The sequence below is a fragment of the Watersipora subatra genome, chromosome 9 (genome assembly GCF_963576615.1).
Source record: "Watersipora subatra chromosome 9, tzWatSuba1.1, whole genome shotgun sequence".
Classification (NCBI taxonomy): domain Eukaryota; kingdom Metazoa; phylum Bryozoa; class Gymnolaemata; order Cheilostomatida; family Watersiporidae; genus Watersipora; species Watersipora subatra.
In genome coordinates, this window is record NC_088716.1 from 57,411,278 (window position 1) to 57,427,686 (window position 16,409).

A 16,409-nucleotide genomic window follows, 5' to 3' on the forward strand; every position below is an offset into this window, starting at 1 on the left:
ATTTTAGATCTTATCAAAACGTACCCATATTTTTCTATCATTTGCAATCGTTTTTGTTTAAGGTGATGCGTTGGCCAGGATGTTTCAAGATTAAAATCGACAAAAACTTGCTTTCGATAAAAACCCCAAAAAAACTCATAATGGCACATGTTGACAATACATCTTTAGTATCCTTATGCTGATAAAGTCTTTTTTCCTTGTTGCTACAGCCATGAGCAAGATCTTTTAGTTGCAGCTGCAATAATAAAATGTGGAAATAACAAAGATTTTGCAAGAAACTTAGAAAAGCTTTTGCGGTGAAAGTTGCCAATTAAATAGAGAATGTTGTTGATAAAACAAAGCGAAGGAGATACGAGGTGGTACGAGAATGTGAGGTCACATGCACCTGACATCTATATTGACACAATAAACAGCTGCTATCCCTGACTCTCTTCTATCGCTGCCGCTTGTTCTACTAAATGCCTTCTGATTCACAGCCATCAGCAATAATCGCTCACTCTGTGGTTAAATTAATATCAGCTGACTATCCAGTTTCAACAACAGTAGTTGTAACTAGATAAGACACAAAAATCTAGCCCTTTACATATGTGAACGAGAAAGGGGAACATGCATACGCTTCAACAAATCCTTATGGATCACAGACTATACTGCAGAGATCAGGCCATTTGGTTGTATTTGTATTCCAGCCACTTGGTTATGAAACTATGACAAGGCGAAACAGGGAAGGTATATAAGACACACTGCCTCTCAACAGCAGCATTCGGTGTGAAAATATCTATACAGCAACCATGAGACAGTTTGTAGTGGGGATTCTTCTAGGACTGGCTATACTTTCCTCAACTAGTCATGCAAGGGGTAATGGCATGAAACGAGGAAAACAAGAGATAAACTCGTATGACAGTAAGTTATACAGTTTAGTTTTTATACTATTTGCATAAACCTAATGACAGAAAGAAATATTCATACATTCTTATTTAGTATAGAATTTTAGATAAAGTCTAGAATCAGAGATTTTACAAAGTTTTATATAGTCTTCTTTGAAATTTTGATTGGTGTCAATTGTATCACATCTACATTTTATCTAGAATAAAAACATAAAGACAACGAACATTTAAAAAAATCAACATAAATATTACTCAAACTTTGTGAGAAAGATAAGCGACACTAGCATTTATGTTTACATATTTCTTGGGCTGCCCAAGTCTCATGACCTAAAAATACTTTTCTAATTCAAGTTTAAAATCGGTGACAAAACTTAGAGATATTCTTTCAATCTCTAATATTGTCCTTAACTCGAATTTCAACTGCTAAACCAATATAAACCTGGTAGCCGAAGGCAGCAATTACTTACTAACAGGTTTTTCTAAGTCGTTTATGACTAGAGAGAATAGTAATATTTTGAGACTGTTTGTAGATGCCCAAGCGTTCATGCGCAAGCAATATGGTGACAAAAACACATATATGGCAGATGACAGCATGGAAACTGATGATCTCTTTTCTGAGCCACTTTTTGATGATGAAACAGTAAGTATCTTTTGATACCAGATAAAAGATTCGATTAAAAATGGCAAAATCCATTTTTATTTGGATAAATTACGCGTTGTTCAAAGTGTGAGTAAATTTGCCCAATGATATATATAGTGGAAGTAAACTCTAAAACAATGACTATTTTAGTTGGTATTTCAGTACAAAAATAGATAGTCTACTAACTGTTTTAGTCAAACCCTCATGAAAAAACAATGGTACAAACGCGAGGAACATTATCTGAAATGTATATTACTTAGAACTAAAGCTCTAAAAAATTACATTTACAAAAATATAAAAACAGCTAAATTTGTAAAACAATAATATCTCATTGCTTGACAAAGTCAATAATATCTTATTGCTCTACAAAGTCAAGCAATGAGGTATTATTGAATAAATTGAATACATTGAATAACACCGTTATTGAATAACATTGAGTACATTGTGTGTTTGGTCTCTTCAGGAAGCCTTCTCTGATAGCTTTGACTTTGTTAACTACATGTTCGGTGAAGACAGCGAAGATGGTGAAAGCGCTGACTTGGAGGAGTATACTGAGACTGATTCAGCAGTAACTGATGAAGACTCTGACAGCGATGAGAGTTTAAGTAAGTAGGCGTAGCAAGAGGTTAAAGTCATCAGTACTTGACCCTGACATCAAACATTCGAATCTTAAAATGCTTTAAAATTGTTACTGTTTCCGTAGATTCATAGATGTAGGTATCGAAGAGTTAAATTTCTTAAACGGTTGGTGCCTAAGGTCATTTCTAAAATTAAATCTGTGCATCTGACAATAACAGCGCTATATTTTAAAATTTACTACCCTTTTTATTTAAAAGCCTGGCTCATAAGTTAAAATTGAAGTGAAAAAATATGTTGAGGATGAAAGAAAAAATGGAGAAATCGAGTGGGTCCACATTTATCCTGACTGGAAGCATCATTGTTCAGTAACTATTGTTCAGTCTGCTTTCAATCAAAGTGTTATCTAGTACACTTGATAGCAGTCATCAGGGATCAAATGCATGACCTCACCTGCCACAAACGCTGGCACCTGATGAGTTACTGGGCAGACTAGAAGGCTTCATTACATAAAGTCATGATGCCCACACTGTCTAAAGCCTGGTTCCCATATATACCGCAAAGCACCGGGTGCTGTCGCACCGCAGGCTTTTAGCAGTGAAATGGGAGCCTACGTGCTGGGGTACCGCCAAGGACCACCAGGACCACCGGCAACGCAATAGTTTAGTGCTGTTCAAATTTCACCAAAGGCCGCAGGCAAAACCTTCCGAAAATGCACTCTACGGGTGAAGGTCATCATTATAAAAAAGGCATGGCGAGCGAACATTTTATTTGATTAAGCAATTATGTTTAGTGATGCAGCTTTTATGTGAGCAGATGCCGCCGAGCCTAGCGTCACAAGCATTTTGCTGCGCAAATTACTGCCAGACTCTCGCAATCGATAAGGGAACCAGGCTTTAGAATGGCCAGGCACTTACTGCCTGGGCACCAAGTACTCAGACACGGTACCAGTATCACACCCGAGCACTTGGTAGCCATACTGTGCCAGAGCTTTGAAAAGTAAACTGAGAATTTTGAAATACCTACAAAAATTTCCTTTACTAGCCTGTTATGAATTTGCTGTATTGAAATCCTGGTAATCAACATTTTAACTCGAGTAGCAGGTTTTGTATCATGAATTGTATATAAGTTATTACGGCTGATAAACTTGCCAGCCTATCTTTCAACTTTTAAATTTTCTACAAACAGGAAACAGGTGGAGGGATAGAAAAGGAAGAAAAGGAAGCCGTGGCCCTAAGCACAATAGACGAGGAGGAAGGCAACATAACCGCTGTGTAAGTTAGCTTAAGCACTAGGAAATGGGCATTGAGGGATAAAGCTGTACCAGCGTTAGAAGCTGATAGACTTGTAAATACATGCCTATTATATGGTCTCAGACCTGGCAGCTGCGGGTATGATTATTGTTGATAAAACACCAAAGGAGTAGTCAGCAACATTCAGTTCTAATTGATGGTATTTTTTATCAGCCCAGAAATGCAGTTACTATAATTAGTTTAAAGCTAATCAATCAGTCAAGTGTGAACATCCAATATGGTGACTTTTACAACAGGACGGGATGTTAAGTTTTAGTGACATCAGAAAATGAGTCAGGACAAACATATGATTGAATACCACCCAACCATTTCTCAATATGGCCTCAACTTCTTTTAGGTGAGCTTGGAAGAGAAAGCTGAAGCAATCTGCGCTAAAGTGGATATGGTTATGGAAAGAGGCATGCCAAATAGACACGCTTTTAGAGGCAGAAACAGTGAGGACAAAATGGCAGCATGGCTAGAGTGCTGCTCTATGGAAGTAGGTTCACTCTGAGGTTCTTGTACTTGCAGAAAGATATGCAAGCTTACTCTATATTAAAATAGAAACAACACACATTTTATCACATTCAGTTTAATATTGATGACAGTTAAGAAAGTAGGCTGAACTGCTTTCTGTATTATTCAATTTACCACCATGATAGAGTAGTTGACACTTATTCCTTTGTGCAAAGCTGGTTTTGTCTAGTAATCCTCCATGTACAAACATTTTTACATCAGGATAAAATCCTACATATTATGAACAGGGTGATGATATGATGGAGTGTTTCACAGAGAGCTATATTAACAAGATCAACTCTATGTGTGAAAACTCTAAGCGTAAGAGGCCCAACAGGTGCTGTCAAGGTACTGTTGGTAATTACTCCTCATCTTGTAATTCTCATGCCCTTTACCTTTTGGTTACTGCTGTCTATTAAAAACTTCAAGTAATGGATATTCTTCCTAGACATTAACATGACCTCAAGTGCGCATTAGCAACTGACATAAATGCCTTCAACTTGTTTTACTTTATGAAGTTATTTGAAGTTCTAAAAGAGGAAAAACTCTAAGCAATTTTTACAGTACATGTATACTGTTTGTTAAAAAATCATGACTGCTTCATTTAAAAACGGTTTATATATATATAGCAATGGACTGTACTCTGTTATTGTTATTATAATTTTTGCAGTTGAGGATCAAGATCGACTAGACTGCTTTGAAAGAATCAGAAACAAGACTTGCTCAAAGACAGGTGAGCGGAAATGAAACCACCAGTTTTCTTAAAGCAGACAATGAAATGCTAGTGCTACCATGAAAATGAGCTTAATGAAATTGTATCTAGCTGTTTGTTTTCTTGTTTCAGCTGAATCCTCTCAGCCCACTTGCAACTATATTTCTAAAGACCTCAACGTGACAAGTGAGTGTACATTGCCAGATTAAATAGTGTAGCTTCCGTTTTAAAATTTTCTGTCTGCAACTAAAAGTAGGGCAGAAGGTAAAAGGTAAATTACTGTCACAACTTGGATCATTATATTAACATCATCAGATTCAGCAGGTGTTTTATAGAAAGGCTATTACAGCTCTGTTGAGGCAGCCAAAGAAGTTATAAATTTGAAACATCTATAGTTAAAGGGAAAACTTGAGAGATTTACTGTCTTTCTTGCCTTTTTAGTATTTCTACTTTGGACTACATCCAGAGGCTCTAATGCATAGCCAATTATAACTAAAATTATTACCATATTTATTAATTTTATTGTTTTACTATGAAGCAATACCTGCTCTCAATAGTCACATTTAAGAACTCTTCTATTTAGGGTAAGTCAGCTATCCAAGCTCATAACTGGTTAACTTGAAAAAATGAGAAGCAACTGATTGAACAATAACATAAGTTCAAACCTCGTTATCAAAAGGAGCTAATAACTTTTAATATATCAACTGTTGGGTTTTAGTGAGAGGATTTCCACATAGAAATAGGAGTGAAGAAATGGAGGATGGCAACGGACACCAAATTGGAGAGCGAAGAAAAGGCAATTGGCGTCGATTTAGAGGCATGGAACAAAGAGATGAGCCAATGGCTCAGCAAAACGAGTGGCTTGTAAATCGTAAAAACAGGCGCATAAGTAAGTTGGCTGAATCACATTTTTTTCTGCGTTTCAGAAAACTGACAGAATAAAATTTTTGTGTTGAACATATATGTGTGGTATTTGTGCCTGCTGAGTGAATTTCCAGACTAAGCAGCCTTGAAATTGAAATTAGTAATGTGTACAACAAACATACAGTCAGGAGTGGAACTAGTTCACTAGAGGAATTGTGGACAGCATGTGATAGTGAGAATGTATAGCAAATATGTCTCCATAATGTTCCTCTAGACCGAAGGCAAAACAAAAGAATGGAAGCTCGAAACCCCAAGATGTGCTGCAGAGCTGGTAAAATGAGCAGAGCTAATGACACAGAGGCGTCTTGCGATGTCTGCATCAACAACTTTGAGTCATGGGCTGAGAATGATGTGGCAACATCTGACAAGTGCTCGGAGAAGTTCATCTGGTGTTGCATGAATCTTGAGTCTCCTACGTCAAGGTCAGTCATATTTCTAAATCTTAAAATAGTTAGATATAAGCTTTTGGAATTTCTGATCCTCCATTTATCAACACCCAAAGAAGGTTGAGCCATATCAAAGATTTCCAACTGGAATACTGCTGACAATCAAAGCATGCGTTTGTATTTTGATTTACACATATTTGATTACATAGATGCAAACCAAGCTCTATTTTAACATTAAAACGCTCACCTACAATTATAAAAATTTATTAGAAGTAGTAGCATTCTTTTAAACCTTCTAACATGACTCCGCCACCATGACAAACATAAAACCGCTGTAAACCAAAATGACCATGTTTATCCAGCTTGAACTGTTTTCTTACAATATAACCACTAGCAAAATCAGTTTTATTTGGTTACCTCTAGCATATTTTTAGCTAAACAAACTTTTTGCTTAACTAATGTTGATAATGATTCCCTATTGAAATAAGACTATACATAACATGACATAACTGCAAGAGAGGACAACTCTTGGCCAATTTTCTACACCATTATCAGTGTGCAAATTTTATTACCATTATTTTTATGATTTACATGTGTTGGATATCATAAAAAAACCCAACTCTGTTAAATGTTAAGACTACAGAAATTACACAAAAAATCAAGTTTTGTGTAAGAAAATAAGATTAACGATGACTTCCATAGAGTATGATAGTTAAAATTTCTAATTATTTAATTTAAATCAATTATTTCGTTTTGGTATATTTTGGCATTAAAACGCTTGCCTGCAATAATGAAAATTTATAAGAAGTAGTAGCAATCTTTTAAATATTTTAACATGACTCCACCACCAGGACAAACATAGAACCGCTGTAACCCAAAGAGGACCATGTTTATCCAGCTTGAACTGTTTCCTTACAATATAACCACTAGCAAAAGGAGTTCTATTTGGTTACCTCTAGCACATTTTTAGCTAAACTGAGTTTTTGCTAAACTAATGTTGATAAGGATTCCCTTTTTAATTAAAGAATATACATTGCATAGCTGCAAAAGAGGACAACTCTTGGACAGTTTGCTACACCATTATCAGTGTGCAAGTTTTTGTGACAATTTTAGTGAACAAGAAGAAGAGGTGGAAGAGGAAGATGATGACATGAATGATGATTCAGAAAAGAGACAACCTCGTCGTAAGTTCTTTTTCTATTTGCTTTAAACCAAATCATGCGGACTACAACTCTTCTAGTTGGCAGCACTTTAAAAAATTACTTTAGTAGATAAGAAGCTGATATAGCATAGAATATAAACAAAAAGATTTCAAGCTAACCTGCTAACCTTTGTTCACTGCTTATACTTTATTATTGTCTGCAATGACATTCTCACTGGTTAATTTGTGTGTCACTGCTAGTACATTTTTGTTGTTTGGCAATGACATTCTTGCCTGCTAACCTGTGTCTCGTGTAGTACGGGTAAAACAAGTTTATCAACATGCACCTAATAAAATCCCTTCAAATGATTTTATAGGTAACTGGGGATCTAACTACAAGAAAGGGCAACTTCCTGATGGCCTGAGACTAGATTCCAAAGGAAGACCGTATTACGTAGACTTTGCATCACCAGATACCAGAAATCGAAAACTGATGAAGAATTACAATGTTGAAGTGTAGTCTCTAACTTCTTGATAAATTGGCAGAAGATAAATTTCAAAGCTTATTATATCCTGAAGTATTTTCCTCATTAATTTAGAAAATATTTTCCATTGCTATTAAAACCTGGTTACAACTTGTAACATCTCGGAATTCTTTTACATTTATTGCAACTTTTACATAAAGGTTTCTGATTTTTTATCTAAAAACCTTTATGAACCTTTATAATTTTGTAAAATACTGCTTTCATGCTTGTTATAATTATACAAACTTTATGATGTTTTGTAAAATATATTAAAAAAAGAACAATCCTCTGTGTAGTGGTTTTATAAATACTAGCCCAGCTTTTATTCATACCGCATTGTCAGAAAGAAGTAAAACTAGATTACAATAAATATCCTGGACTATTTTTGGATTTAGACAGTACGGAGATTGATCAAGGATATACGCTGTAGGTAATCAAATAGACAACTGTACCATAAACTAGGATTTAAACTCATTTAAGAACTCATTTTAACTAAACTTTATTGAACAATTGAATAGCTAAATTTTCACAAAACTGTCAAAAATGTAGGTTTTGTATACTAAACTATCATCTAAAACTGAGCTGCCATGATTGCAGCTTACCTACTAGTTAGCATCTCTAAATTCACTTAACTAAATTAACTTGTTAAGTAATGGCAATAGTATAGTGAACTCCTATATCAATATCAAGTACTCCAAGTTGATGTGTATTGCGGTCGCTATTGTCTAACACCCATTCATGAGAGGCTATAATAAATGGCAATGAATCTATATTATAATATTAAGTTATTTTTAAGTGTACTGCTTCATTTGATGTCGGCAATAACAAAAACATAGTTTAGTGACTCTCGATGAAATAATGCAAATTGCTGAACATAAACATAGACCTTTGAAAATTGCATACAAAAGTTTTACAGCTTTATTTAAAAAAAAAAATTAAACACATATCTATTACTTATTAGCCTAGAGAGTGACAAATCGTTGTTTAAAATTTAAACATTTGTTTATTTATTTGACCACTCATTCATTCATTTATTCATTCATCTTTCATTAATTAATTAATTAATTCATTCATTCATTCGATGTTTGGCATGTTTGTTTATTCACTCATTCATTCTCTTACTCCACTTACTAGCACACTCACCCTAGAGCTGCCTTGCCAGCTGATTTGCTAGCAGAGTTTTTTGTGGCCAATATGTGAATGATTTTATGGGAGTTATTGGCACGATTGTTCCTTTCATACCAGGATTAGTTTGAACTTAGAGTAGGCAATGTGGCCACTTTTTTAGCAGGGTCAGATGACCTTAGCTGATATATTTTTAGTAAGCCAAGATTAACATATTGTTGACTGCTTACTGCTAAGTTTCTGGTGTATGTTTTGAGCAAGGTTACCAATTATTTCACACTGCCCAGCTCATCACTAATAATGGAAAACTAAACGGAGGACAATCTTTTGCTAGCATCATCTGCATAAACTATTATTGCACCAGCATAATAATTAAAGCAAATACTTCAATTATTATGCTGGTGCAATAATAATTGAACGTGAGCACTAATCCCATTAATATCACCCTTCAGTGGTGCTATCAATAAAATTATCACTCACGTTTGAAGCTATGACAAAAAATTTACACAAGTGCGAAAAAGAAATAAGGCGCCTCCTTCAAATCACAATGCGTGTACATACATGATTCACTGCGAAAGTGATTTTATTGACTACTCAAACTGAAAACTGGTCTAGAATCGTCCACCAATCGGGCACAGGCCTATTTATATAAGCTATACCTCTTTTACAATTCTTATAGAATATTTATATATTCTATAATAGAATATAAAATATTCTAGTGAAATATTTTAACAACCTTCACTACAGAAACCTTTTTGCATAACATTCTCCTTGAAAGCGGAAGAAATACTTAGATGTCGGTATCTTTACCATAAAATGGCATCAAAAAATTAACTTTTTGTTGGCTTTGTTAAAACTGATCTTGTTTGTAAAATCTATCGACGAATATACGTTTAAGGATTTAAATTTTGCAATCGATGTTTGTAACTTTTTTGATAATAATAAACTGAACCCTAGCACTAGTTCATGCGTCAAGGACAACATATTTTGAAGGAGCAACAGACAGTAGGGTGAGCACGCCTGATCTAAAATAAACACTACATCTATTGTATATGCAAACCTCAAAACAACCAAATAATTAAAAATAAACTTGCACAAAATTTTCAATTTCATCAAAACGTATCGGTATTTTTTATCATTTGCGATTATTTTTGTTGTTTGAGGTGATCTGACTGCCAAGATGTTTTAAAATTAAAATCGACAATACTTGCTTTTGATAAAACTGCCCAAAAAACTTACATATAATGGCACATGTTGACAGTGTACCTTTAGTATCCTTATGCAGACAAGTCTTTTTCGTTATTGCTTAGCCCTGCGCAAGATTTTTTAGTTGCAGGTGCAATAACAAAATGTGGAAACAACAAAGATTTTGCAAGAAATTTAGAAAAGCTTTTGCGGTGAATGTTGCCATTTAAATAGAGAATGTTGTTGGTAAAACAAAGCGAAGGAGATAGGAGGTGGTATGAGAATGTGGTCACTTTCACTTGACATGTATCTTGACACAATAAACAGCTGCTATCGCTGACTCTTGTTCTATCACCCCTTCTTCTAATAAATGCCTTCTGATTCACAGCCATCAGCAATAATCGCTCATTCTGTGGTTAAATTAGTATTACCAAACTATCCAGTTTCAATAACAGTAGTTGTAAATAGATAAGACACAAAATTTAGCCCTTTCCCTATGTGAACAGAAAAGAGGAACATGCTTATGCTCCAGCAAGTTGTGATGGACAACAGACTACACCTCAGAGGTCAGACCATTTGGCTGTATTTGTATTCCAGCCACTTGGTTGTTATGAAACTATGACAAGGCAAAACAGGGAAGGTATATAAGACACGCTGCCTCCCAAAAGCAGCATTCAGTGAGCAAATATCTATACAGCAACCATGAGACAGTTTGTAGTGGAGATTCTTCTAGGACTAGCTATACTTTCCACAACTAGTCATGCAAAGGGTAGTGGCATGAAGCAAGAGAAAGTCAAGATGAACTCGTACGACGATAAGTTATACAGTTTAGTTTTTTAACTACTTACAGTAGTTTTCGACTGCTTTGAAAGAATTAGAAACAAGACTTGCTCAAAGACAGGTTAGCTGAAATGAAACCATCAGTTTTCTTAAAACGGATAACCCAAACTTAGTTCTAATTGGCCAACAACTTTTTAATGAACCAGTTAAATATTAGCACAGTTATCCTCCCAATAAAATTCTAGCACTACCATGAAAATTACTTGATGAGCTTAAATGGAATTTTATCTACATGTAGCTGTTTGTTTTCTTGTTTCAGCTGAACCCTCTCAGCCCACTTGCAACTATATTCTTAAAGACCGCAACGTGACAAGTGAATGTGCATTGCTAGATTAAATAGTGTAGCTCTTGTTTTAAAATTTTCGGTCTGCAATTAAACAAAAAGGGAAGAAGGTGAAAGGTAAATTACTGTCATAACTTTGATCATTATATTAACACCATCAGATTCAGCAGTTGCTTTATAGAAATGCTATAAAAGTTGAAGTTGTCAAAGAAGTTATAAATTAAAAAGATCTTTAGTTAAAAGGGAAAACATTGAAACGTTTACTGCTTTTCTTACCTTTCCAGCACTTATTAATGAAAATCTGAAATTTAGCTGTTGAGACATCTACATCTGCATCTACATCTACATCTACTTTGTACTACATCCAGAGACTCTAAGGCGTAGCCAATTATAATTAAAGTTATTACCATGTTTAGTATTTCTATTGTTTTACTATGAAGCAATACCTGATCTTGATAGTCACATTTAAGAGCTCTTCTATTGAGGGTAAGTCAGCTATCCACGCTCATAATTGGTTAGCTTAAACGAATAAGATGAGAAGCAACTGATGGAATGATAACAAAAGTTCAAACTTAGTTATCAAAAGGAGCTAATAACTTTTAATATATCAACTGTTGGGTTTTAGTGAGAGGATTTCCACATAACAATAAAAGTAAAGAAATGGAAGATGGCAAGGAACACCGAAATGGAGAACGAAGGAAAGGCAATTGGCGTCGACTTGGAGGCATGAACAAAGAGCCAATGGCTCAGCAAAACGAGCGGGTTGTAGACCGTAAAAACAGGCGCATAAGTAAGTTGGCTGAGTCACACCTTTTGTTGAGTTTCAGGAAACTGACTAAATAAAAGTTTTGTGTTCAACATGTATATGTGATATATATGCCTGCTGAGTAGATTACCAGACTAAGCAGCTCCGAAATTGAAATTAGTAATGTGCACAACAAACAATGCTATACTGTAAATGTTGAGCCAGGAATAGAACTAGCTCACTAGAGGAATTGTGGACAGCATGAGGTGATAGTGAGAATGTATAGTAAATATGCCTCCAATGTTTCTCTAGACCAAAAGCAAAACAAAAGAATGGAAGCTCGAGACCCCGAAACGTGCTGCAGAGCTGGTAAAATGAGCCAAGCTAATGACACAGAGGCGTCTTGCGATGTCTGCATCAGTAACTTTGAGTCGTGGGCTGAGAATGATATGTCAACATCTGACAAGTGCTCGGAGAAGTTTATCCGGTGTTGTATGAACCTTGAGGCTTCTATGTCAAGGACAGTCATATTTCTGAATCTTAAAATAGTTAGACAAAGGCTTTTGAAATTTCTGATCCCCCATTTATCAACACCCAAAGAAGGTTGAGCCATCTCAAAGATTTCCAACTTGAATACTACTGTCAATCAAAGCATGTGCTTGTATTATGATTTACACATATTTGATTTCATAAAAGCAAACCGAGCTCTGTTAAAATGTTAACACTATAAACATTACACAAAAAATCAAGTTTTTTGTAAAAAAAGATTCATGACAATTTTTATGTAGTATGATAGTTAAATTTTCTAATTATTTAATTTTGAGCTAATTATTTAATTTTGTATATTTGACATTAAAACGCTTGGCCTACAATAATAACAATTTGTAAAAAGTAGTAGCATTCTTTTAAACCTTTTAACTCATGTTAAAAGGTTGCTCCACCACCATGACAAACATAAAACTGCTGTAAACCATAATGACCATGTTTATCCAGCTTGAACTGTTTTCTTACAATATAACTACTAGCAAAAGCAGTTTTATTTGGTTGCCACATAACATATTTTTAGCTGAACAGACTTTCTGCTGAACTAATGTTGATAATGATTCCCAATTGAATTAAAAAATATACATCGCATAATTGCAAGAGAGGACAACTCTCGTCCAATTTGCTACATCATTTTCAGTGTGGAATTTTTTCTGACAATTTTAGTGAACAAGAAGAAGAAAAGGAAGAGGTAGATGATGACATGAATGATGATTCAGAAGAAAGACAATCTCACTGTAAGTTTTTTGTCCATTTGGTTTAAACCAACTCATGCATAGTACAACTCTTCTAGTTGACAGCGCTTTAAAGAACTATTTTAGTAAATAGGAAGCTGCTGATATAGCATAGAATATAAACAAAAATATTTCAAGCTATATGTGATGCTTTTATTGGTAGAATTTGACAGCTGTGCTGCTGGTGAAGGATGAAGCAATGACACAGGAGAATTGGGTATTATATCGGAGTGCTTCGATGGAAGGTTAGAATTGGAAAAATCTCAGCCAGAACATAGCGACAAGTGCTTCTCTTTGTTCGTGAACTGCTGCACTACCCCAAATCACGGTGAGTTTACCATAAATCTTTGAAACATTCATTGTCAGCAGCACGATGTCTTACTGAAGTACAAATAATGGACACTGTAGTTAATATGTTTTTCTAGTTATAGTTTATGCATGAATCGTCATATAAGCTCTGACACACATGATTATGATAGTGTTGTTTTATTTTTAGCCCAAATAAGGAAAACAAAGACAAGATGCCAAAACGTATGTAACACATCTTACTAAATGTTGGTATAAGAGCTCCCAAATGCAAATGTATACTGTTTAATAAATGTGTGGTACTCTCTCTTTATCATTTTTACAATTTGATGTTGATATATAACATAATAAGAAATGATAACAAAAAATGCCTCTTTTAAAATGTCGTGTACTCTCTCTTTCTTACGATTTACACTACTTGATGTTGATATATAATATAAGAAATGATAACAAAAATACAAAATGCCTCTTTTAACTAACTTGCTTTGCAGTAACATTCCCACCTGCCCACCTGTGTCACTGCTTATACTTTTTTGTTGTCTGCAACGACATTCTCACCTGCTAACTTGTGTCACTGCTAGTACATTCTTGTTTGCAATGATATTCTCATCCTCTAATCTGTGTCACTGCTTATACTTTCCTGTTGTCTGCGACGACATTCTCACTGGCTAACTTGTATCACTGCTAGTACATTCTTGTTGTTTGCAATGACATTCTCACCTGCTACCTTGTGTCACTGCTAGCACTTTTTGTTGTTTCGCAATGACGTTCTTGCCTGCTAACCCGGTGTCTGGTGTAGTATGGGTAAAATAAATTTATCAAAAAGCACTTAATAAAATCCCTTTAAATGAACTTACAGGTAACTGGAGATCTAACTACAAGAAAGGTGAACTTCCTAATGACTTGAGACAAAATTCCAAAGGAAGACCCTATTAAACAGACTTTGCATCACCAGATACCAAGGATCGAAAAGTGAAGAATTACAACATTGAAGCGTAGTCTTTAACTTCCTGATAAATTGGCAGAAGATAAATTTCAAAGCTTACTATATCCTGAAGTATTTTCCTGATTAATTTAGAAAATATTTTCCATTGCTACCAAAAACTTGGTTACAACTTGTAACATCTCAGAATTCTTTTACATTTATTGCAACCTTTACATAAAGTTTTCTGATTTTTACTCAAAAAACCTTTATGAACCTTTATAATTTTGTAAAATACTGCTTTCATGCTTTTTATATACAAACTTAATGATGTTTTGTAAAATATATTAAAAAGGAACAATTTTCTGTTTAGTGGTTTTATGAATACTAGCCCAGCTTTAGTTCATACCGCAATGTCAAAAGAAAGTAAAAATAGATTACAATAAAAATCCTAGACTATGTTTGGATATAGACAGTACGGAGATTGATCAAGGATATACGCTGTAGGTAATCAGATAAACAACTGTACCATAAACTATGATTTAAGCTACCGCTACTTCATATAGAATATGCAACCAAGGACAAAGTAGAAGAGCTACAGCTTCTGGAGAGTACAGTTACTATGAACATAAATGGCAGAAAATTTTATGACTGAACATTTTTTGAGTTATTCTTCATTCTCTCTCAAACTCATTTAACGACACATAAACACAAGTGAGCACAAGTGGGCTTAAATGTGTTATATGGTCAATGAGCCCTTACTCAAGTCAACTATGGCTTCTGAAAATACTATATACTATCCAGATATAATAATGAGCCATCAGCGTACAACTATCTGCAGTTCCATCAATTTAAAACTTTAGCTGAAGAAAGCCTGAGATTACACTAGTCTCTAGAAACTTCATTTGACATAACTTGTAATCTCTTGACTCGTTTATTAAACTAGAATTACTCAGACTTAGCAAGATAAGTCACTGAAACCACTAAGTCTTGTTCACCACTAGTATCAGTTTTACTAGCATCTCTAAATTCACTTAATTAAATTAACTTGCTAAGTAATGGCATTAGTACAGTGAACTCCTTTATCAATATCAAGTACTTCAAGTTAATGGGTATTATGGTTGCTATTGTCTAACACCCATTCATGAGAGGCTATAATAAATGGCAATGAATCTATATTATAATATTAAGTTAAAGTTATTTTACGTGTACTGCTTCATTTGATGTCGGCAATAACAAAAACATAATTTAGTGACTCTCGATGAAACAATGCAAATTGCTGAACATAAATAGAGACCTTTGAAAATTGCGTACAAAAGTTTCACAACTTTATTTAAAAAGAAAATTCAAACACGTATCTATTACTTATCAGCCTAGAAAGTGACAAATGACTGTTTAAAATTTACACATTCGTTTTTTCATGTGACCATTATTCATTCATTCATTCATTCATTCATTCATTCATTCATTCATTCATTAATTCATTCATTCATTTGGTCTTTGGCATATTTGTTTAATCATTCCTTCATTCTCTTACTTGTTCCCTCACAAGTTTTATATAATGAAACTTGACTCTACTTCTTAGCACACTCGCCCTAAAGCTGCCACACCAGCTGATTTGCAAGCAGAGTTTTTGTGGCCAATATCTGAATGATTTTACGGGAGTTATTGGCACGATTTTTTCCGTTCATACCAAGATGAGGTTGAACTTAGAGCAGGCAACTCGGCCATTTTTTAGCAGGGTTAGATGACCTTAGCTAATATATTTTTAGTGAGCCAAGGTTAAAATTTTGTTGACTGCTTACTGCTAAGTGTCTGTTTTTAGCAAGGTTACCAATTATTTCACACCGCCCAGTTCATCACTCATAATGTATAACTATAGGGAGGACGATCTTTTGATAACATCATCTGCTTCAATATATATAAATAAATTGTTTCCTCAACCCGGTTAACCCGTATGGGTGGTAATTTCTACTCTAACTCGGGGCTCCTACCAGAGACCTGGGAGTTTGAGCACTCGCCTCAAGATGTTAGCTGTTCCCTATAGCACACTTTTCTGCAACTCACCTGAGTTGATTGCTGTCGGTATCTGGGCAAGCCACATTTTATGCGCCGGTGTTATTGCGCCCAG

The 16,409-nt window shown here is 34.8% G+C and overlaps 1 protein-coding gene and 1 long non-coding RNA gene across 5 annotated transcripts; both read left to right on the plus strand.

Moving 5' to 3' along the window:
- Positions 1-700: 700 nt before the first annotated feature.
- Positions 701-7,879, plus strand: LOC137403922 (uncharacterized). Its single transcript, XM_068090043.1, has 12 exons — positions 701-900; positions 1,415-1,524; positions 1,988-2,129; positions 3,289-3,374; positions 3,751-3,891; positions 4,157-4,256; positions 4,579-4,641; positions 4,753-4,806; positions 5,339-5,509; positions 5,759-5,966; positions 7,044-7,114; positions 7,449-7,879. The coding sequence occupies exons 1-12, from the start codon at positions 789-791 to the stop codon at positions 7,589-7,591; spliced, it is 1,401 nt and encodes a 466-aa protein (XP_067946144.1). The 5' UTR covers positions 701-788; the 3' UTR covers positions 7,592-7,879.
- Positions 7,880-10,562: 2,683 nt separating this feature from the next.
- LOC137403924 (uncharacterized) lies at positions 10,563-14,639 on the plus strand. Of its 4 annotated transcripts, XR_010979636.1 has the most exons (7): positions 10,769-10,806; positions 11,005-11,058; positions 11,654-11,818; positions 12,086-13,053; positions 13,214-13,378; positions 13,547-13,581; positions 14,216-14,639. It is a non-coding gene; the product is annotated as an uncharacterized lncRNA (long non-coding RNA). The 4 variants fall into 4 exon arrangements; XR_010979635.1 differs by lacking the exons at positions 10,769-10,806; positions 11,005-11,058 and adding an exon at positions 10,563-10,711; XR_010979637.1 differs by lacking the exons at positions 10,769-10,806; positions 11,005-11,058 and adding an exon at positions 10,575-10,731.
- The last annotated feature ends 1,770 nt before the right edge of the window (positions 14,640-16,409 follow it).

Bases quoted from the DNA above. Each gene is read 5' to 3' on its own strand.
- LOC137403922 (XM_068090043.1), top strand. From the start codon at position 789: ATGAGACAGTTTGTAGTGGGGATTCTTCTAGGACTGGCTATACTTTCC. The intron at 2,130-3,288 runs GTAAGTAGGCGT...TTCTACAAACAG, and splicing joins TGACAGCGATGAGAGTTTAA to GAAACAGGTGGAGGGATAGA. The intron at 4,807-5,338 runs GTGAGTGTACAT...GTTGGGTTTTAG, and splicing joins TAAAGACCTCAACGTGACAA to TGAGAGGATTTCCACATAGA.